This window comes from Bombyx mori, chromosome 15, assembly GCF_030269925.1.
Source record: "Bombyx mori chromosome 15, ASM3026992v2".
Taxonomy (NCBI): domain Eukaryota; kingdom Metazoa; phylum Arthropoda; class Insecta; order Lepidoptera; family Bombycidae; genus Bombyx; species Bombyx mori.
This window is the reverse complement of record NC_085121.1, coordinates 2,135,211-2,158,811: the sequence shown is the minus strand read 5'-3', so window position 1 is coordinate 2,158,811 and position 23,601 is coordinate 2,135,211. Positions and strand designations below refer to the sequence as shown.

The window sequence follows — 23,601 nt, the reverse complement described above, 5'->3', positions numbered from 1 at the left end:
AAAGAGCCCATTTATTGAGGAAGGCTATATAACATCACGGTAAGACCAATACAAGTGGAGAACCAATAAAGAATGTTTCAAAATAAGGGTTTAAATAGCTCCTTAACATTCTATAATTCAAAAATATTTTCACTTTCTACGTAAATGAAGGGGGGAGTAAAACTTAATGTTATGCCAAAGTAGCTATTCCACGCGGACGGAGTCGTGGGAAAAAGCTAGTCCGTCATATTTTTAATGAACGATTATTCTTCTTATTTCTTTTAATTCTATTGTTTCAGATACACAATGCTCAAATGGACAGTATACGGTAAGAAAAACCAAGAGAGCCGTGGCAGCAGCGAATCTGAAAATGAACCGTCCGGTAACTGCAACAATGAATTTACCAACCACAATAGAAAATCGTTTGACGGCCAAGCCTATAAGAAAAGTAAAAAACCTAGCCGATATCAAAGAAGGTCTTTAAATTCCAATACAACCAGAAAAACCTTTAAAACAATCGACAAAGAGAACGTGAACTACATCGGTAGCACTCCTAACTTTTACAAAGAAGGCTTCATCCAAAAATCTGAAGGACTGGCTCTGAAAGATGTTAGTAACATCACTCCTACATCTGGAACTCCAGTAAAGAGCTTTGACAGAAGAAAACCGTTTCTCGGTAGTTCTAAGGATGATATTTCTGTTACACCTTCAACTTATAGTAGACGGGTGAGAGAAGCTAAGAAAAGGAAACTAGAAATGGGCAGTACTAATGACTCTTTCAAAAGAGACAGCATAACTTACAAATCCGAAAGAAGTATCAACCCATTCGAAAGAAACTCGAGAGATTTCTCGAAATTAACGCACAGTTCTTCTGAACCTTCATTGCATGAACTGAGTTATAGACTTAACGCTCTGACAAATGACTCAAATAACTCCATACATAAAAAGCAGCTAATTAATAATAATATTAATAACAATAATGTATGCACAACCAAACCTATTAACGAAGGTATAGTCGAAATAGAATATGATAAAGATTTCATTCTCAACTGTGTAGAAAAACCAATAACCATAAATAAATCGCAAATAGAAAGAACCACGTTACCGATATTTGGTCATCACATTTTCATGAATAATCCGCTATATTTTAACAAAAACGACGGAATCGCAAGTATTAGACCCCTGAAAAGAACGAGGAAGAAATCAAACGATTTCGAAAGTTCATTCAAGTCGCCCTCCGTTGATAAAAAAGATGTCCATACGCTAGTCAGAGATGCGTGCTCACCTGTATCTATCACACCACTAGCTACAAAACTAGCAGCTCTGAGATTCAGCACTATAAGCACTCGCAGCGTATCACAGAGACTTCCATATAACGATGACGTCACAGAATATTTCCCTAAAGTAGAAAATCCATTCACCATTCCTTTGAGAGACGAGGAATCATCGACCGAAATGGAAAACAAATTTATTTTTAGCAAAGACTTAGCTGCCAGTCGGACTGAATCAACTGTAAATGGAACTCAATCTACTGTGTCTACAACTCAAATGGGCGACGTTACGCTTGACAAAATGATAGAGGATATTATTAAAAGCACAAAGATTGTTAAATCAAAACGTAAAATTCTCAAAACCTCTCCATCGGACTGTCAAATGATAAAAGAGGAAATTCCTCAGATCGAGCTCGTCAAAGATTTATTCGTTAACCCTCAAGCAGAGAATAAAGCTAATTTGATCAAAGAAGCCAAATATGTGAATCTATCAAGAGAAAATTCAATATCACCTAAAGCCACTCCGGCCAAGAAAAAGAAACCGGTGCAAGTAGTCAATGAAAAATTGCTAAAAAATTTACCCGTTGGATGTTTTATATTAGACGATGGTGAAGGTTATCATGAAAGGGAGGTGAAAACTCCTGAAAATATAATCCGAAGAAGATCTTTGAATATAACGGCCGATGAAAATAGATTACTGACCAGAACACAGTCAATGCATACGTCAGTGTGTAGACAAAACTTAAAAACAACGTTATCTGAATCAACTCCAGATTTGTATTCAACGTCCGAAAATAAAAGTCTAAAATTAAAGCGTCAAAAATGCATTCGCCGTAAAAAATCTACCGTCAGCAACGAAAGCCTTTTGAAGGCACAACTTCCGGAACAGAAGCAGACCATACTTACATTAGAGATTGGAATACCCAGTCCAGCAACGGTACTCCCAGATATATCTATGTGTGAGCCCTTAACCTCTACTTTAGCCGTCCCGCTAGGAATCGTTCATGAAAGTCACTCTCTTAGATCCAACGTATCACACAGTAGCCTTATGATGCACCAACAAAATCTAAATAGACATTCACAGGAACTGTTCGGTTTGACCCTTGAGAGTGGTATCCCAAGTCCCATCACTCCAGTTCCGAACCTAAAGCGACCCAGTAAAGTACTAAGCGAGGAAAGAGCGCACAAAACATGTAAAGTGGACGAAGAACTGATTTCAACAAATGCTAATACACCTATCATTGAGCATAAGTCTATAAGACGCTGTCTGACCTTTTCCCCAGAAGAGTACAGTATTAGCAGTAGTGATGAAAAGAGAAGAAGCGTGGCTAGCAACCGCTTAGAGCGAAGCAGCGACCGCTTCCAAGCTCCCAAAGGAACTATAGATTTAGAGATCGTCACGAGAAATGACGTTATCGATGTGCACGGTGAGTGGTGACTATCAATTTTGTTATAGCTCATCTTATTCAATGTTACATTCGAACCGAATAGATTTTTATTAAGTTATTATTATTTCAGTAATAAGATGCAGGGATCTGCAGAGGCCTGCTGGAAAGACAGATGAGATCAACGCGTATGCGAAGGTAAGATGTTCAATACCCCACATACGGTATGATTGCTCAACAAATATACATAAAATAAGCAAATTGTAATCGGGCTGCAATATATTTTATTATTGTATGTATTTATTACTACTTATTATTTAACCTTACAATTGAAAAATCCGCTCTAAAGATGTAAGCAACCCTTGTATTGGAACAATTAGATATGAAACAGAATTTGTAAATGTGTAGATAGCGAAAGATAAAACAGTCAAGTTCCATTATCTCCTATGTTTCTATGATCAATTAAAAAAAATACTACTTGAACTGGACTATAGTTGACTATACTATAATTAATACGACAAATCTATTGAGATAAAACGTGATACAATGAATTTAAGTCTTTAGGTATCAATGTTTATAGTCCAATTTCGATCGTTAGACGAATGCTAGCTCATACAAATATTCTCATCTTAAATTCAGGTGGTTATCAGCGGCGTACCGGAGAACCAGAGCCTGCCTTCACAAAGGTCGATCTTCCAAAGAACGTCAGTTCTTTACGGGAAGCGAGAGCCCGAATTCCAAAGGCACCTGAGGCTGCCGCTGCCCACAACAGTATACGAGCACCAGCTGCTTCACATCTCAGTTTGGCACAGAGACAAGAAATACCGGTAAGTGATAAATATAAAGAGATTTCATTGTATATTTATTCTTACATTCAAGCAGGCACGAGAAAATAATCATTAAGATATATTATAAGACCAAACCTTAGGTACCCAATATTAGCATGGCAAAAATGACTTTGTTTGTTGGACTTTCACTTAGCTAATCATCATGAACTTTTGCGTAAATATTGTTTGGGAAATTGACACGTGTTTCCTTTTATCCATAAAAAATAATGTTCCTTGGGATTTTTTTTACTCTACTTTGACCTGAATAAAGCCGCGTGTAAAAGCTAATAAATTAAATAAAACAAGATTACAATCCAGAATGTAAAGGCCAATGTTAAAATCTATCTACCAAAGTACTTTAAAAGCAATAGAAAAATCTAAAAGAACTGAACTTCAGAAATAACTTCGTTAAATAAACTTGGTTCGAAAAGATATATCACGTTGAAGTGTTAATATATCTTCATTATTCGCGCTTCACGCTCCAAGAGAATGTCGCAGCATGACAATAATCTTATAGGCTTTCGTTTCTCCGAGACATGCGTTAAATTCCGATGCCGTGAAAATGACACCCACTGAAGAATCTCGCCGGTAATCGCAAGAAACGTGATGGAAAATGAGACATTTCTTTTTTTAACGACAAAAATGAAATCTAACTCACTAAGTAGCTCTGAAGATTTGTTATAGAAAAGACAAAAAGCCTCAGAATACAAGATTTTAACCAAAGACCAAACTGCAATCCAATCAGCCATAGACCCCCAACTCGACGAGATGAAATTTTCAAAATTCATGGCCTGCGAACATCGCGGGATTCGTCTTTGGCTTTCCCGTCGTCTCATACATAAGATATAGCTGTGGCGTCACGGAGTGTCCATCGCGCATGCGCACGCCTATCGATTCTGGGCTCGGACTTCACCCAGCCAGTTGCGTTGCTAGCCCGCACCAGGCCTGGTGTGGACCGCAGTCACAACCTGTCGATACGCATTGAATATATAAGTGGCGTGAGATCGCTGTGCCGTTGTGATTCTTGTGATCCTCATCTGTGTATGGATATTCATCTTTCCTGTGTAATTTTGGTAAGACATAGCTTTTTCGGGTTTATTTGTTGTTATGTTATCAATTTGCTCTAATTTAAAGGATAAATTTCATTTTGATCACCGGGAAATCGATAACTATTCTAAAATACATTTTGAGGATCATCAATTTTATTCAGCTGTTTCAAACTTGATTGACATAAAAGTTCCACTATTAATAAGGTATTAGCATCTCGGCTAAGTCTTGAAATAGCTTTTGAACTTAAATGTTCAAGCTACGCAGACAAATACGTACTCGGGAGGTAACACGCACCCTTTTATCAATCTTTGTAATTAGTAATCATTCTCAATTCACTCCACAATCCATTAGGCATCAGGCGTTATTAATTCATGCCTACTTAGAAAAAACTTCCAAGAATAAAATTTAAAAATATTTACCAATTCCTGTAATTAAAACTGTTAAGATCAAACAAAATCAAGAGCATCGTCTAATTGTAAGGGGAAAATAAAAATATTCAATTTGTCGGTTAGATCGTTTTGTACTCAGTTACATTTTCGGGTGTATAGTTTTTGTAGTTTGATCATAAATATTTCGTATATTAACTTAATTTTAATGCAAAATATGGCACGTATGAAGAACTCGTTCAACTAAAATATCACTACATAGTATAAAACAAAGTCGCTTTCTCTGTCCCTATATCTGTCTGTCACTATGTATGCTTAAATCTTTAAAACTACGCAACGGATTTTGATGCGATTTTTTAATAGATAGAGTGATTGAAGAGGAAGGTTTATATGTATAATAACATCCATTAAATAGTGGAGAAATCAATAATAAATTACAGTTTCCGAAGCGAAGCGAGGGCGGGTCGCTGGTTATGTATATAATGGAAATGGACCAGCTCTGCCCCCAAACCCATTCCGACAGGAGCCCTCTTCTTCGATATAGCGAAGGCGTTCGACAAAGTCTGGCACAACGGTTTGATATACAAACTGTATAACATGGGAGTGCCAGACAGACTCGTGCTCATCATACGAGACTACTTGTCGAACCGTTCGTTCCGATATCGAGTCGAGGGAACGCGTTCCCGGCCCCGTCACGTCACAGCCGGAGTCCCGCAAGGCTCCGCCCTCTCCCCGTTACTATTCAGTTTGTATATCAACGATATACCCCGGTCTCCGGAAACCCATCTGGCGCTCTTCGCCGATGACACCGCCATCTACTACTCGTGTAGGAAGAAGGCGTTGCTTCATCGACGACTTCAGACCGCAGCTACCACCATGGGACAGTGGTTCCGGAAGTGGCGCATCGACATTAACCCCACGAAAAGCACAGCGGTGCTCTTCAAAAGGGGTCGCCCTCCGAACACCACGCTGAGCATCCCTCTCCCGACTAGGCGCGTCAATAACCCCGCCCCCGCCGTTCGCCCAATCACGATGTTCGACCAGCCCATACCGTGGGCCCCGAAGGTCAAATATTTAGGCGTCACCCTCGACAGTAGGATGACATTCCGCCCCCACATCAAGACGGTACGCGACCGTGCCGCCTTCATTCTAGGACGTCTCTACCCGATGATATGTAGGCGAAGTAAAATGTCCCTTAGAAATAAGGTGACACTCTACAAAACTTGCATACGCCCCGTCATGACCTATGCAAGTGTAGTGTTCGCTCACGCGGCCCGCATACACTTAAAATCCTTTCAAATTATTCAATCCCGTTTTTGCAGGATAGCCGTCGGAGCCCCGTGGTTCGTCAGGAACGTCGACCTCCATGACGACCTGGACTTAGAGTCCATCAGTAAGTATCTTCAGTCGGCGTCCATGCGCCACTTCGATAAAGCGGCACGACACGAGAACCCTCTCATCGTGGCCGCCGGTAACTACATTCCCGATCCTGCGGACAGAATGGAAAGCAGTCGACGTCGCCCTAAACACGTCATCTCGGATCCTCCTGATCCACTAACGGTGCTTTTAGGTACTTCAAGCACCGGTCACCGTTCTCGTCGAACCCGTCGCTTGCGACGAAGGGCTCGACGAGTAAATTAACTCTCAGACACAGCCCACTGAGTTTCTCGCCGGATCTTCTCAGTGGGTCGCGTTTCCGATCCGGTGGTAGATTCTGCGAAGCACGACTCTTGCTAGGGTTCGTGTTAGCAACATCGTCAGGTTTGAGCCCCGTGAGCTCACCTACTAAAGTTAAGGCTACGCTGAAATAGCCGCTAGGGCTATCAGCTTAGGTAGGATAAAAAAAAAAAAAAAAAAAAATCTGCCCGCACCTCACGTTCGTAAAACACACCTCTAGGGCGCTCGAAATGTTATGCAATGAAAACTCATAGCAGTTCAGCTCATTTGTAGTCGACTCGACACCGAGGAACTTTATTCCGTTAATAATTAATTTAGGTCAAGAGTACAAACGTGTCGTGTACCAAATACATTTCCCATACAAATAACATGTTTCTTTGTTATTACCTAAAATTACGTTTCAGCTTGGAGCAACCAATTTCGATCGTTCTAGTAGATGTACGAGGACTGAATAATTCGTAAAATATTATTTTTAACGCGAAATACCTAGTAATATCTAATTAATTCTTATTTATACTGGATTCAAATAAATTCATACACAAAAAAAACTCGATGCCTCTCCCATCCACATGACCATCTACATGCAATAAAAATATATTTTTATAAAAATTAGGTAGTAGGTTAGTATTATAGTCCCATTTTGCTGGATAAACCGCTCATCCGTGTCGACGTGAATCTAATGCCTCATTTAGATTATCGGCGAACGATTCGCTGAATGATCGCACGGATACGACCACGTATAGATTCGTTTATACATTCAATGTTATAATAATCTATGCATATAAATAAAATTGGAGTGTCTGTTTGTAATATTGAAATAATCGCTTTTTACTACATGCACATATGAATATATATACGGTACATATATTACACCAAAATAACATTTTTTACAATTTTTGTCTGTCCGTTTGTTCCGGCTAATCTCTGGAACGGCCGCCCGGACCGATTTTGACGAGACTTTCACTGATAGGTAGCTGATGATATAAGGAGTGGCTTAGGCTTTTATAGCTTAGGCTATAGGCTTTTTTTAGACTAGCTTTGCCCCGCGGCGTTACCCGCGGTACGACAATAACCGCGGGTAACATCGCTGGACTCAGCTATCAATAATAAAATTTAATGTATCCGAAGCGAAGCGAGGGCGGGTCGCTAGTTTCAAATATGGAGCACGCACCACTCGCTGCTTCGAATTGATTTCTTTTTAATGTGTATCAACTTATAAATATAAAAGCAAGACAAGATGACGTGTTTCTCTTTTTATGTCGTCAGCTAGCTTTTTCGAATCTGCTTGAAAACTTCGCTCGTGCAACCACCGCGGATAATAAAACGCTTATGACCATATCCACGAGCCACACGAATTCGACGAATATGTAAACACGTCGCACGAATACAGACCAATAACCCTTTGAGTCGTGCCAAAAGAACGACTCAGCGCAGAGAGTGACGAGTATTCGTTGTATAGCCGATTATACACGAATAAGGGTCGATTCGACCAAACAAGAGTAAATCTTATTCTTAGAATAACTCGTCAGTTAATCGAGAGTAAATCAATTTTACGTTTTACCAACTACAATTCTAAGAATAGTGGGCCTATTCGGGAATTGTTACTATACCGCCGTTTCGCACGGAATAACGGAGCTATTCCTAGAATAAAGTAATGGCGTCTGTCAGTCCAACATCTGATTTCTGTCATTTCATAAATATTTATTCTGTTTTAATTTCAAGTCAACGCAATGCACTAAATGATTATTAATAGTCTGAATGCAACGTTTAAACGAAAAAAGATAAAACCACACGACAAAACTTGACAATTCCCTCAAACAAACAAGAAATAAAAATAATACGTTTGACAGCTGGATATCTTACACAACAGCTACTTTTTCACACTAAAATACGGCAAAATCGAGTTGACGATTTGTATGCTCTTATGCCGTTGAACAACAACATTTATTTGCCGGATTTTATTTTTGTTCACCATTCACTCTGCTATTCGCGTATTGTTATTCCTAGCGCAAGTATACGTGGAAAAACGACTATGAATTTACTCGAGATTAAAATCATGGAATAGGTTATTCCTCGTATAGTTACTCGAGTTTAAATTTAAGTTTGGTCGAATCCACCCTAAGTCGTTTAGTTGCTCGTTCGTATTCGAGCGTGTTCGCCTGTACTCGGCGAGTATATAAACGAGGCATTACGCATTGGACACGTAACGGAAATAGGAAAATTAAAACTAAATGAGGCCGTCAGCGTAAAAGTGACCTAATTTTTTTTTCCTACCTGTTCTGATAGCCTTGAGAGGCTATTTCAGCTTCACCCTAACGTGTAGGTGAGCTCACGGGGCTTAAACCGGAGTGTTGCTAACACTGGCCCTAGCAAGAGTAATGCTTCGCAGAATCTACCACCAGATCGGAAACGCGACCCACTGAGAACATCCGGCGAGAAACTCAGTGGGTCAGTGGTGAGAACTCTGTGTCTGTGGGTTGGTTCGCTCGTCGAGCCCTTCGGCGCAGGTGACGGGTTCGACGAAGACGGTGACCGGATGACCTAAGTTTACCATATGGCAATAATGAGGTATGAATTTACATGGCTTCGTAGCCAAAAACAATTCGCGCAAAAATAATATTTACAATCTGTTATTTATGTGTGAAACTAGGGATAAACCGGTTTTGCATCAAAATTTATTATGTTTTAAATAAATTGCAATATATAAGCACGAATATGAAAAATTGTGGATTATACCACTTTTATGCTGACGGCCTCAAAAGTAATTTCTATTGAACAGACTTCATGATAAGATTATCCAGGATTGCACCTCACGGATGTTACAGTATCTAGCCCCTAATAGGGCTAATAGGGTGCCCTTAAAAACCCAAACCAGACGCACGTAAATCCAAGCACCAATTCGATCCCAAGTATGTTTCTATCGGTGTATATGAGCTATCAAGTGTTTGCCGGAACCCATAAGCAACACCATGCACATTGAGATAGGTATAACGTCGAAGCCTAAATTGTATGATGCTTGTAATCACACTTCAAACAGAAAGTCACGTCTCTTTTACGAAACAAATAGGGTGATGGTACCTACTCCACTGTTCAATATGAACAGACCGCATCGGCGTATTTCAAGAGAAATTTTTTAGAATGTCCATCCTGCTTCTATGACGTGGTGTTGTCAGAAGGTGACTTTTAGAAAGGACTAAGCAATAGATAGCTTAAGCCTTGTTCGGACTAAGCGAGTATTTTAGTCGAGTACCGAGTAATTTAGTAGCTAAATGTGTTTGAGCACCAAAAATTTAGTCGACTAGGTTAGTAAATACGTTAGTCAAGTCAATCCATTTTGTTATATTTTTTCGGGCGAGTAGCGAGTAGTTTAGCCACTAAATTACTCGGTACTCGGCTAAAATACTCGCCTAGTCCGAACAAGGCTTTAGTGCTTAGTTTTTAATAAAGCAGCTATGAGAATCACGCTGTAACTTATAAATCTTTCACAAGAATTCAACTAAACTCGTTACGTAAATGCGTAAATGAGACGCCGAGAGCTATTTTAAAAGTGACTTTAAAACTCCGCCTCTAGGTTTTTAGGTAATTGTCTTGAATGGGAATCCCTTCGCGATAGGGTTGCTCACTTTCAACATTTCTTATTATTTTATTGTACCCAATTGTATTATTTACTGGTGGTAGGACCTCTTGTGAGTCCGCGCGGGTGGGTACCACCACCCTGCCTATTTCTGCCGTGAAGCAGTAATGCGTTTCGGTTTGAAGGGCGGGGCAGCCGTTGTAACTATACTTGAGACCTTAGAACTTGTATCTGAAGGTGGGTGGCGCATTTACGTTGTGGATGTCTATGGGCACCAGTAACCACTTAACACCAGGTGGGCTGTGAATAAAAAAAACCCTTAATTTTTTTAGCGGCTACTACAACCAGAATGCCGTTCCCATTCTGAGAATGTGTCCTTATTCGTGGTGGTGCGTCTTATGAGCCCACACGTGTAGGCGCCAACGCCCTGTCTACTTCTGCCACGTTGTAAACGCCGCCCATTAGTTTTCCTGATATTAATGGACTCCTGTAGCTATTTAACACCAGGCGAACCGTGAGCTTGTTCACCCATATCTCTGTCGCGCAAAATTTTGTGACCAGTATTGCGATTGTTTTCAAAATATTCCTCCTATCCTGATTACATTTTAATACGTAATTTAGAGCCTGAAACCATTTATAAATACATATCGCACATACGGTGCGATAACGTCACGTATGCAAATTATGTAATTTTTCATGAGAAACATTGAAAAATTCAACATCTTATTATATCATAATTCTTATAGAGTTCTGCTAGAGAGACTATAGACATCACGTCCTTACGGATCCATCAGATCCAATAACCTTTGCATTAGATGCCTTCAGCTCTAATACTAGGGGCAGGCTTAGGGACCCCGGTAACCGTACTCGTCGAACTCGACAAAGAGGTCGACGTGCAACCTAACCCATGCATCAGCCCGCTGAGTTTCTCGCCGGATCTTCTCAGCGGGTCGCGATTCCGATCCGGTAGTAGATTCATTCGCGAAACAATTGCTCTTGAGTTGTTAGGTCTCCTTCGGAGGCGCTCGGGCAGTTGTTAGCAAATCCCACCCCTCTTGGCTGAGCCTTTGCTCGCCCACCTGTCCTGGTGAAACTGGAAAGGCCTTCGGGCCACCAGTAAACTTTCAATCATAAAAAAAAAAAAAAAAAAAAAAACTATAGACATAAAATAATATTTAAACTACAACTTTAAACTTCATCAGTGACGAAAGCAAACATCCCTCTCGTCTCACTAATAACTATTAAAAAAATGTTTTTTCTCATACTCAGTTGAGTGTTGACAAAAATTACAATGACTATAAAGCACCATATACGTAATTTATTTATTTATTTGGGAAACAAAAAGTACAATACAAACATATAATATTAAAAAAAATATAGCTAAAACAATAACCAAAAATGTTTCCACAATCAAAATCACATATAAGTAGACAGTGAACAAGAAGAGAAATTTAGAAATTTAAATTACAAAAAAAACAAAAGCAACACAATACGCACATATTATTTTATACATCAACTATACTACTTATCGGGCTAAATCACCTTATAAAACTTTTAAAATAGCTTTTCTATATGCTACAAGTGACAAGCAATGTGACATTAATGTGTAATGTGACATTTGTCCACGTGGAGCTCAAAGTTAGGCAAGTTTTATTTTGTGTGTCGCTTACGGCGCATCAGTTTCATCGACGGAGCCTTCTCTGCCATGAAACAAAAAACAACAAAAACAAATCCACAAAATGTTACTAAACCACATTTTACCTGCCGCGAATCCAAACAGTTTTAACAAAGTCGAAGATCCCTATACGATCCTGATGCTCCAACAAACACGGGACGCCTTTTGAACAAACACAGCGTCTGCTTACAACGTATTCCCCTTTCGGAATTACTTTTATGGATTCCATTCGTCACGGGCACGAGGTAATTGTGGCTAAATCGTGAATCTTATCTGGAACAGCGGCTTAACACGTTTGTAGATTTATTGGATGTGCGGAACGCCTCACAAATTTGTACGCCTTTTTCTAAGAAAATTCAAAGACTTTGTAGATTTTAACATTCGTGGACTAAAGTACACGCGCGTGATGTTGTTAGATTGGTGATTCGTATTCCTGAATTCAGATTATGTGACGAGTAATATTATAATATTTCTAAACCAAACTGATTTATAAGATCTTTCTGTGGAGAAGCAGTATGCGTTCCAGTTTGGAGAGACAAAAGCTGTAATCAGAATAAGATTAAGACTTCGATTGTGACTCCTAACAGTTTAACACCAGTTACGTCCTCTTTTTTTTCCTACCAATGCTGATAGTCTTGAGAGGCTACATTATCATCGTTACCCTAGCGTATAGGTAAGCTCTCGGGACCGAAATCGGAGGTGTTGCTGACAATGGCCCTAGCAAGAGCAGTGCTTCGCATAATCTACCAACCAATTCGGAAACGCGACCCACTGAGAAGATCCGTCGAGAAACTCAGTAGGCTCTATCTATAGGTTAATTTACTCGCCGAGCCCTTCGTCGCAAGGGACGGGTTCGGCGAGGACGATGACCGGTGCTTGAGATACCTAAAAGCACCCTTAATGGATCGGAAAAATCCGTAACGACGTGTTTAGGGTGACGTCGACTGTTTACCATTCGGTCCACATTAGGTCCTCCACTCGTCTGCCAAACTACATAAAAGAAAAGTGTGAAAATTAGGATCTCTTTCCGATTAACACAATTTATCCCAACGTCATAGCAATATCACGAAATGAATGTAACAGAAACATCATGACCTAGAGACAGATACCATAGAAATTAGAGAGCTTGTGAGAGTGGAGTTAGTTCTGCACTTGAACTACAAGTTTATTTCACGGTGCTATCTTCAGATGCTGCAAAGAACTTGATCTAATTTAAGTTAATGGTATTGCAATTACATAGCAACCGAATGTTATCATAAAATATCTAAACCATTATACACTTTGAAATCATAACAAAAGCATTACATTTAATAGTCATTACATTACCAGTTTGTGGTGGAACGGAGGTGTGCCGGGTCACGCCTCGCCCCTGTTCTGACGTTTGCCCATTACCCTCAGCCATCAATGGACCGTGACGTCACTAACCACACAAATAAAAAACAGCTTCGCTACTACAAGTACTTAAGCGTGTTTGCACTAGCATCGGTCCTACTTTGCAAACTACAATCTGTTATTTCTTCTTCAAGTGAAACTTTGTGGATATACTTGACCCAATAAATCTCTCGCCGGATCTTCTCAGTGGGTCGCGATTTCGATGCGATGGTAGATTCTACGAAGCACTGCTCTTGCTAAGGCCAGTGTTACTCTCTCAGGTTGAGCTACGAGCCCACCTACCGGTCTGTGAAGTCGGAATAGCTTAGGCTACCAGCCACTACAGTGAAGGATTATAATTTGCGTAATTACTGATGGTAGGACGTCTTGTGAGTCCGCACGGGTATGTACCGCCCTGCCTGTTTCTGTCGTAAAGCAGTAATGCGCTTCGGTCTTAAGGGTGGGGCAGGCGTTGTACAGTATAAAGCTTAGAACTCATATCTCAAGGTGGGTGGCGGCACTTACGTTGTAAATGTTAATGGGTTCCGGTAACCACTTAACATCAACAGGTATGAGCTCGTCCACCATCAAAGCAGCAAAAAAACCTGTATGGCATGTAACATTAACTTCTGAAATTCTGCAGTGAGGCAGTCAAGCACATTCCGGTTTGGTGAGACAGCTGTTGAAAAACACAATTTAGTCTTTGATCCATGTCTCAGAGGGGAGGTATTCATACCGATTTTTTTCTATAGCTCTCGGTAGCCACTCAACATCGGCTGAGTCGTGAGGTCCTTCATCGAAGCTATAAAAAAAAACAAATAAGTCGAATTTAGATTTTTTTGAAACGAGAACTTGTGTTATATTTTTACAATGTTTCTTTATGAAAATCTATTTCCGGACCCAAAACGATATAAAATTGGATTTTTTTTCGCTCGAACTTTTGTTGCCTTCGATGTCTCTTCCCAAAACATTAGGGAAAAGCTATTTTGAATAAATCGCACGTCATTTCGGATCCTCCCGATCCAATATCGATGCTTTTAGGTACCACAAGCACCGGTCACCGTTCTTGTCGAACGCGACGCAGGGTTCCACGAGTAAATTAACCCATAGACACAACCCACTGACTTTCATGCCGGATCTTTTCAGTGGGTTCCGATTTCGATCCAGTGGTAGATTCTGCAAAGCACTGCTCTTGCTGGGACTAGTGCTAGCGACATGGTCGGGGCCTTTAAACTTACCTACTCGCCCAGTGAACCTAGTATGACCCTTCGAGGTCATTAGAATAGGTAGGAAAAAAGAAAAGAATAAATTGTCCCACTCCACCTGGCTGAGCCTTTGCTCTACCTGTCCTGGTGAAACTGGAAAGGCCTCCGAGCCACCGATTACTGGTCATTCATAAAAAACAAAAATCGTGTTCACCGAACAATCAGTAATGTTTCAATTAACACAACCCGCTGTGACTTATAATGATCAATTATACGTCCACAATTAAATATTTTTTTTCTTGTAATGCTCTAGATGGCCGTACTCACCTTTTTTTTTGCTTAGATGTGTGGATGAGCTCACAGCCCACCTGGTGTTAAGTGGTTACTGGAGCCCATAGACATCTACAAAGTAAATGCACCACCCATCTTGAGATATAAGTTCTAAGATCTCAGTATAGTTAAAACCGCTGCCCTACCCTTCAAACCGAAAAGCATTACTGTTTCACGGCCGAAATAGGCAGGGCGGTGGTACCTACCCGCGCGGACTCACAAGAGGTCCTACCACCAGTAATTAATGTCACCTGACATTAAGAATGCAGCTAGCCTTGATACGTAAAGTCTAAACCCAAATTGCTTAGTACAATCAGGTATTCCATAATATCTACTATATTTAAACGTTTATTCTCCTTCTTTTTAATCTTTACACTCTCGATAGAGTGGTCATGATTGCCATTTAATATTGGAGGGGTCAGACTTGATGCCTCTTACGATATAAACATGTATAAATACATGGAAATGGTTCTCGGACCGCGAGCAAAGTCGCGACACATCATCTTTTCGTATTATGCCGGCCACTCACATGCGGGCAAACATTCGTTCAATGAACGAATATTTGCATGCAAACATTCATTCGCAAACTTAGCAGCTGTGCAAATGGGTTCGCATACTCAATTTGCGAACCCATTTGCGCTTCCTCCTACACTTGTTTACGAATGTCTTACGAATTTCTCCTCCTTTTTAATTCATCAATAGAACATTGAAGAGAAAAAGAGTTTTGAATTCTTTCCCAGACATCATTAACAGCCATGCTGTTTTTATGGAATTTCTTTTGATGAAGATACGCTACACAGTAGACGTCACGAACTATGAAAATGGCGATACGTCCGTTACCTTCGCAATCGTCGGCGCAACTGGGCAAACGAATGTGTGGGAGACTACGCGAAGGTTCGCGGTTCGCGCGCTTTGATGTCTGTTAAAAAACCGACACAGCTTGGAAAACCACGAATGTAGCGAAAACTTTGCATAAACATTTGCAAATGTCGTCCTACACTTGCGGGTTTGCGTATTCGTGCGCATGTGAGTGACCGGTGTTAAAAGTGTACAATTTCCAAAAATATTCGAAATTGAGTTAATATGCGGAAAATCATTTGGTATCACCAGTATTTTTCTCAAAAATACTGTCAAAAGAGCTTAGTTTAGTTTTAGTGTTGTTTTTTTTATTTTATTTACCTATGTTTTGATTACTATTAACAAAATTAATACATAATTTTATCTTACTTTAAAAGACACATAATGTAACTGGTCAAAAATAAAAAATAAATGTTGATTAATATTAAAAATATCACGTGTTATAAATCTTTGAAACACTCTTCTTTTTTTTAATGATTGAAGGATTACTGGTGGCCCGGAGGCCTTTCCAGTTTCACCAGGACAGGTGTGCGAGCAAAGGCTCAGCCAGGAGGGGTGGGATTTGCTCACAGATACCTGAGCGCCTCCGAAGGAGACCTAACATCTCAAGAGTAGCTGCTTCACGAATGAATCTACTACCGGATCGGAATCGCGACCCGCTGAGAAGATCCGGCGAGAAACTCAGCGAGCTGATTCATGGGTTAGGTTGCACGGCGAACTCTTTGTCGAGCTCGACGAGTACGGTTACCGAGGTCCCTAAGCCTGCTCCTAGTGTTAGAGCTGAAGGCGTCTAATGCAAAGGTTATTGGATCTGATGGATCCGTAAGGACGTGCGCACTCTTCTGTAAAATTAGTAAGTTTTGAGATTATACAGTTTTATTGCGAGAAGACGACATATTCTCGACGCGAGTATACCGAGAAACTATAAACTGATTTCGAAGCTTACCTTTCTCAACATAAACAAAACCATAATTCAATTTCACTATAATCGCTTTTTCTTGGGTTCCTGACTTGCGGTTCTTTTTAAAAACAAACAAATTTTAACATAAATCTTATCCTTTAAGTATTCATACTTTCTAAAGTACAGTAAAATGCTAAAGTGCATGGACTATACAGTAAACAAATAGTATTAATCTGCAATTAATGCCATTTGTTATTAATAGAGTGTAGCTATGTACTTAATGGTAGATTTTGTTAAGAAACAGTATATTGTCTATGCATACATTGTCTTTAAGTGACAAATATATCATGCAAAGTGTGTTATACATATTACTATTTAGAATGTAACTGTAACAAGTTGTTAAAAACACAAGTAGATGGAGTAGATGTGTATCTTATCGTTACTACGCATCTAGTTAATTAAACTACCAACGCCATCTAGTTTTATTTTTGTTAACTTGGACTCTCAACTATTCACGGGATTATAGTACCTAATCCCTCGACGAGAAACTAGAATAACCCCTTAGGCTACCAGCAAATAGGTAGAGGAAAAAGTAACTAAGGTATCCATGCAATTCTGCAACTAAATATACCTACTTGTACGTACATCGAAAAGCTCTATACACGTAAAGCTTAAGTTGAGGCAATGTGACCCTAAATCTAAATTTATATTTTAATATTCAGTACCATATGATTAAGTGGTAGGTAGGTAAGTAGGTAGGTAGGTAGGTAGGTAGCAGTAGGTACCCCATATTTTAAATTATGTTCTAGAATTTTTACGTGACAAACAGCCTTCCGTAGCTACATCGCTTGCTGGTTCACACGGGTTTTTCTCTCCATGTATTTAGGTCAGCACGAGGAAAAGGCTTGTTTACTTCAAAAGCGACAGATTTGGCAACGTGCCAGCCGTCACATACGAGGGTAGAAGCGTTACTAACTGCTATCAAACTTATCCTTTTGAAAATGCTCGAGCTCATTTGTGATTAGAGCATCAAAAGTTGTATCCGCTTGGGATGCATTGAAAAGAGAAATCCATAACTCCAAGTCACTGTTTTTGTAAATTGCTGTATCGTCGAAAGAAAGTGAGTCAGCACTTTATGATAAGGGTCTACTAAAGCTCCAGATAAACATGATTGCCGTACCCACTCAGTTCTTTAAATACGACAACAGTTTTCACTCACTTTGAAGCTACAATAGTCGCTTAATCTGCGCCAGCTAAATAAATTCAGTTCTGAATCGCTGCAAAGCAGAAATGATGCGATGAAAAGATTTGATAGTAATATCAGATTGAAGTCTCAATTATATTTCAAATGGGTATTTGGTTTAGAACACGTGATTACTTTTTTTATTTTATTGCTTAGATGGGTGGACGAGCCCACAGCCCACCTGATGTTAAGTGGTCACTGGAGCCCATAGACATCTACAACGTGAATGAGCCACCCACCTTGAGATATAAGTTCTAAGGTCTTAGTATAGTTACAACGGCTGCCCCACCCTTCAAACCGAAACGCATTACTGCTTCACGGCTTCCTACCAGTGCGGACTCACAACAGGTCCTACCACCATTAAATTTTAAAGTTCAAAGTCTAATCACTCAAGTCTAGTCGGAGGGTGGGACCAGCTGCCCACTACTTTCCTATCATCTTCACTTGACTACTGTTCGGGTATCACAATCCTACCTATTTTGCCGCGAAGCCGTCATAGGTCCCTGTGTACAAGGTAGGATAGCCGTTATACTACGATTAAGATTTGAACCCCGTGTCTCATGGTAGGTAAAGTTCACACTGTGATATCCATTGGCTCCGGTAGCCCCTTAAATTCAGGCGAGTCGCAACTTTGTACAACAATGTTAGCAATAAAAACCTCTTTTGCAGTAGATAGTTTTATAGGCTCTTACAAATCTTTACCTATCTATCTTCATATTAACCTAACCAACGGATTTCAATCTTAGGTCCTAGTAATAAAGTATATTTTGAGCCAAAATTATACTATTGATTTATTTCGTTTGATAACATCTGGCACTTCGTTTTCAAGTCGCGTGATCGACATCAATTTGGTGTTTCACTTTTAAACGTTACATGCTACAGTTTCTAAACTGGCATTGATTAAAAAACGTACGTTCAAAGTTCAAATGTATTGATCTGCTTTGCGATAGTGATATTAGTTAGTTGGTAAGGTTAGAGTAGAGGTCGGCAAAGTGCGGCTCTTTGAACTCTTGAGTGTGACTTTTTTTTTATTGCTAAGATGGATGGACGAACTCACAGCCCACCTGGTGTTAAGTGGTTACTGGAGCCCATAGACATCTACAACATAAATGTGCTACCCACCTCGAGATATAAGTTCTAAGATCTCAGTATAGTTACAACCGCTACCCCACCCTTCGAACCGAAACGCATTACTGCTTCACGGCGGAAATAGGTGGGGTGGTGGTACCTACCCGTGCGGACTCCCAAGAGGTCCTACCACCAGTGATAAAAAACTCTGGCACAAATATCCTACGGGCTTGCCCGGTCTCTAATATTATCCGGCTGTGGACTAAAAAGCCGGTTTATAGTATGTACGGTAATTTAATATCAGCACCCCTGACCGATATCGATTATTATATATATTAATCGAAGCAGTATACAATATAGCATTTATTTTATGATTTACAATAATAAATGTTTACTACATAAACAGATTTGGCTCTAATTTTTTTTAAGTCCTTTTAGTTTGCATATGGCTCTTTGGCTAATAAGTTTGCCGACCACTGGGTTAGAGAAATGTTACTAAATAAATGGGCCTAAAACTGAACTTATAGTACCCTAAAATTGTATTTTTATTGGGTAGTGTACAAATTTTAGAGATTCGTTTTTCGATAATGCCCCTAATTGAGAAATCGCTCTCAGTAATACAGATTACGCTGGTGCTAACCATACCCAAAACCGTCCTTTGCTGAGTCAAACGTTCACATACATTTTGTTTTGTCTTTACTGTCTAAAATAAACTCAATCTTTACTAAAAGCAAACTAAATGCTAAAAGCATTCAAATACGGCAACCATATAAATAAGTAATGAGAGAAGAACTATTTACGTTATAAATATCTATGGGCTCCGGTAACCCAGTAACATTAGATGGGCCGTGAGCTCGTCCACCCAACTATGTAAAAAAAAGTAAAGTACTCCTCTGAGTACTTTACTTTTTTTTGCAGCAGTTTTCTCTAAAACTGCTGCTTCTTCTTCGGAGAACCTTTTAGTCGCCTTTTCCGATATCTACGGGTGGAGATAGGACGGTGCCATTTTAGACCGACACCACACAACCAAAAGCTACTTTTGACTTAGTAATATAATCTTAACGTACGTCACGTCACGTCACGTATTAACTTCTGAAATGAAATCTCTCTATTCTGAATAACTTCTTAAGTTGTAGGCCTAAAGGTTCATTTTTTATTATTATCTACAGTAGAAACTAATGGCAAACTATATCGCACGTCCAAGGATACTTTTATTAGAAATCCATCGATTTACAAATCAAAATTTTGGAAAATATTAATGAGTCTTTGAAATCAGAATCATAAGGTCAGATGTATTGTTAAGATAATATTGGGTCCGTATGACCTTGCAATGCTCTAATTGAAAATTCTATAAAAAGAAGGACCCACAGACAGGATAAGGACCCCTATAAAATATCAATCAGGGTTACCTTAAAACTTGTTCAAAGGCTGCATTCTGAAAACAATTTGCTTTAATAGCGTTTGCTGTATTGTCTGATTTTCTTCTGTTCTTTTTTCAATTAGCGACTCCAATTCCATTTAATTTGGCGCCCAATATTTTAGTACTAAACATAACCCAGATAAGCCTGAAACTAAAATTTTCTGAAAATTTTGAAAAAAGTTACATTATTTAGTTTATTAGATCTTATGCAACATAAAAAAAATTATGAAAAAAGAATTAAGTGTAAGGCTTTCAGGGAAACAGCCGTCCTATATGTAGGACAGTAGGATAATAAGAGGAAATAAAAGACCATTTATGACAAAACAGAATGTAATCAAAAAGTGTAGTTTATTAGATAACTATTGATTATATTACCCATTGTTATATGTAATTTACTAGATTAACACTATTTATGAATGATATGTTTCAAAACACTTGACACACACTCCAACATCACATTTCTTGCAACGTGTCAAACATTTTTTGTGACATTGACGACAGTGTGTTTGCTTCGATTGAGGAATAACCAGATGATTCATTTGGTCTTTACGACTATCAGCATGTTCATGATGGGAGGGTCGGCTAGGCCCTCTTTTGGCATTTTTTCTGTTTGATTCAATCAAAGCAATTGCTACCCTTCTGCGAAAGCCAAGATGATCCAGTTTTCCATGATTTATTTTATATAACTGCCATGCATTATGTTCGGCAAGATCAATCATGTGTGTGAGCAACGGCATGTACCATTTCTTACCTCGTATACCAATTCGGTAATGTGAAATATTTTCATCAGACCGATCCACTCCTCCCATATATTTGTTATAGATGGACACCATATGTGGTTCTTCTATGACAATGTTTCTCTTTTCACTTTGTGAGAAGCGTTTGGCAGATTGTTTAGGATTTATTCCTACAGCATTAGAAGCAATACTGAATATATTATTGTCATGCCATTTAGCAATAATGAACGTGTTGTCATGTGTCGTTCTGTAATCGACAGCACCACGTTCCTTTTTTTTCAGTAACTTCGATGTAATCAGAGGACAACTAGATGTCCTGTTTTCTCGAACTGTCCCAGTGCAACGAAGGCCTTTCTTTGTTATCTCTTCCAGCAAGGGCGTCCCAGTAAAAAAATTATCAAAAACTACGTGGTAAGGAAGGTCGAAGCCACGTGAAATCAGCACATCGCAAAAAGTGAGAACAACGCTTGCACCCAGCCCCAATTCTTTATATATTGGATTGCACATAGTTGTAGCACCTTGGTATGGTTCCATCCATAAAACATACCCTAACCGTGTAGCACCAACCCAAGCTTTGAACCCGTACCTAATAGGTTTACCTTTTATGTGCTGTTTGCAGCCATGTAGGGGATCATGGCCTCATCTACACCGTAATGCTCTTCAAGAGGAGAAAACTCTAAGAACTTTTTATTTAGAAGTGTAACTAGGGGGCGTACTTTTGTGTATTTGTCTTGCAAATCCAGATTATCATTGACATGAAGGTGGCGAAAAATAAAGTCAAATCTATCCCTAGTCATAGCCGAGCTGATCAATTCATTCTTTGTATCAGGGGAGTTTTCCCAATACATTCTTCTACGGGGGAGCCATGAATAACCACTAACCAACAATATGCCGATGAAACATTTCATATCTTCAGTGGTTATGTCTCCAGGCAAATTCTTTTTGACAGCATATTTATTGCTCTCTGACACCAACAACGAAATAACATCTTCATCTAAGAAGTTTTCAAACCACTCAATTGGGCGCTTATCTTGGCAAGCGCCTTGAACATCTGGCCAATTCACGGGTTTTTTTGCCAAGTCCCGTTTTCTCCATGCGTAGGTACGCCTACGTTTAGTTCGACCTGTAGAATCAGAAGGTTCTTCTTCTGTATCACTCACCATAATCTGCCCTTGAATCATTACTTCAGCCGGTTGAAGCAGAATGTTTCGTGGCAAATTATTCAAAGTTACATTATCTTCTTCACCCGAATCTTCGTCAGTGAGACAGTCAGGATCAACAGGAGGAGGTAGAATACATATCAGTCGTTCTCTATAATCTTCTTCATTATCAGAAACATTTTCTAAAGCATCTAAAATTTCATGCGCAGCTAACGGTCTGTAAAGAAAAAGTTGTATTATTGTACTAAAATCATGTATATTATCCTACTGTCCTATATATAGTACGCTAGTATTTGTAACAAGTTATACGTAATTTATTTATATTATTTTGCTAGAATATTTATTTAGTACAAAAGTTAAGGTTATCAACTAGATATTAACACAGAAAAAAACAACTCACGAGTAAAATATAACTTTTTATACATACCTGTCATTTGCCATGTCTGCAACGCACTTTTATTACACACTTTTATGGTAAAATATAAGGTAAAAACTGTTAAAATAACTGTCTTTTTATTTTTTCTAATAAAGCTGACACGTTTCTTACTGCAAATCATAAGACTAAATAATCTTAGATAAAGAGGGTATTCTGATTTTTTTTTATTTCTACTGTCCTAAATATAGGACAGTAGGCTTATCTGGGATAAAGTACTTTTGTTCGATTAAAAGGTCGCGTTACTGCTCCTATTTACAGTAATTGGATTTTACTTATGCGACATGAACACGACATGCTAAAAGTCTCCAATGTGCCTTAGAAATAAGATATCATTAACGATATCAATTATCTTAAGTAATGAAATAAGATTGAAGCAATTTCATTAACAATGGAAAAGTCGTATTCTGTTTTAACTATAGGTCGATATAGGAACTTGAAATTTAACTAAAAACACGTGCGTCATGTTACAAGTTGAATAAAAAAGTTACATTTTCCAGTAAGACCGAATCAAAGTTAAGTCCGGGATGTCGTTCGTGTCCCAAACCGTCGCCGGACTGAGTCAGACTCGTCGCGAGGACCCCCCGCCTCGACAGCACTGCTCCCACCAGCACACCCACCGCCACATGCAGCTGTCCAGGAAAAACAGCCTCCCTGAATGGGACCCCCCGGAGCCAAGGACCAGGAAAAATAGCCTCCCGGCCGATATTATAGACAAAGAGACCGAAACTGCGAACAGCCTGTTATCCGAGGAGTGACAACCACCATAGTAAGTGATTGGTGTCCCCCTCGTCACTATAGTCAGCATGGATATGCACCCGAATGTATAGCAGCGGAGGAAAAGCCTTTAACGGACAGGCTCTTTGCATGCTTTAGAAGCTTCTGTGAATCCTAACGATGGAACTTGCACGAACCTATAGATGTTTGTTAATGTTGAATGTCATGTGGAGGATTTTTTTATAAATGATCTCGATGTTAAATTAAAACAAGTGCATTGAAAGAAGAACATTGGCCATAAGATTTTGCTTTATAAAGCACAAGTCCGGCCTCG

The 23,601-nt window shown here is 39.4% G+C and overlaps 2 protein-coding genes across 9 annotated transcripts in view; one reads left to right on the top strand and one right to left on the bottom strand.

Moving 5' to 3' along the window:
• The window catches only part of LOC101741920 (uncharacterized), an 83,339-nt gene that overhangs the window by 26,084 nt on the left and 33,654 nt on the right, over positions 1 to 23,601 (top strand). For 7 of the 8 annotated variants that reach the window (XM_062672395.1, XM_038015900.2, XM_038015897.2 and 4 more), the window contains exons 2-4: positions 279 to 2,677; positions 2,769 to 2,833; positions 3,275 to 3,462. In XM_062672395.1, the coding sequence (XP_062528379.1) occupies positions 286 to 2,677; positions 2,769 to 2,833; positions 3,275 to 3,462 (2,645 nt within the window). In that variant the 5' untranslated portion in view covers positions 279 to 285. Of the gene's footprint in view, positions 1 to 278; positions 2,678 to 2,768; positions 2,834 to 3,274; positions 3,463 to 4,395; positions 4,536 to 23,601 lie in introns of those variants that run through there. The other variant, XM_038015906.2, reaches the window with a different exon arrangement.
• Positions 21,560 to 22,635, bottom strand: LOC134200279 (piggyBac transposable element-derived protein 3-like). The gene is made up of 2 exons (XM_062672826.1): positions 22,545 to 22,635; positions 21,560 to 22,334 (listed from the first exon to the last, which is right to left on the bottom strand). The coding sequence occupies exons 1-2, from the start codon at positions 22,556 to 22,558 to the stop codon at positions 21,560 to 21,562; spliced, it is 789 nt and encodes a 262-aa protein (XP_062528810.1). The 5' UTR covers positions 22,559 to 22,635.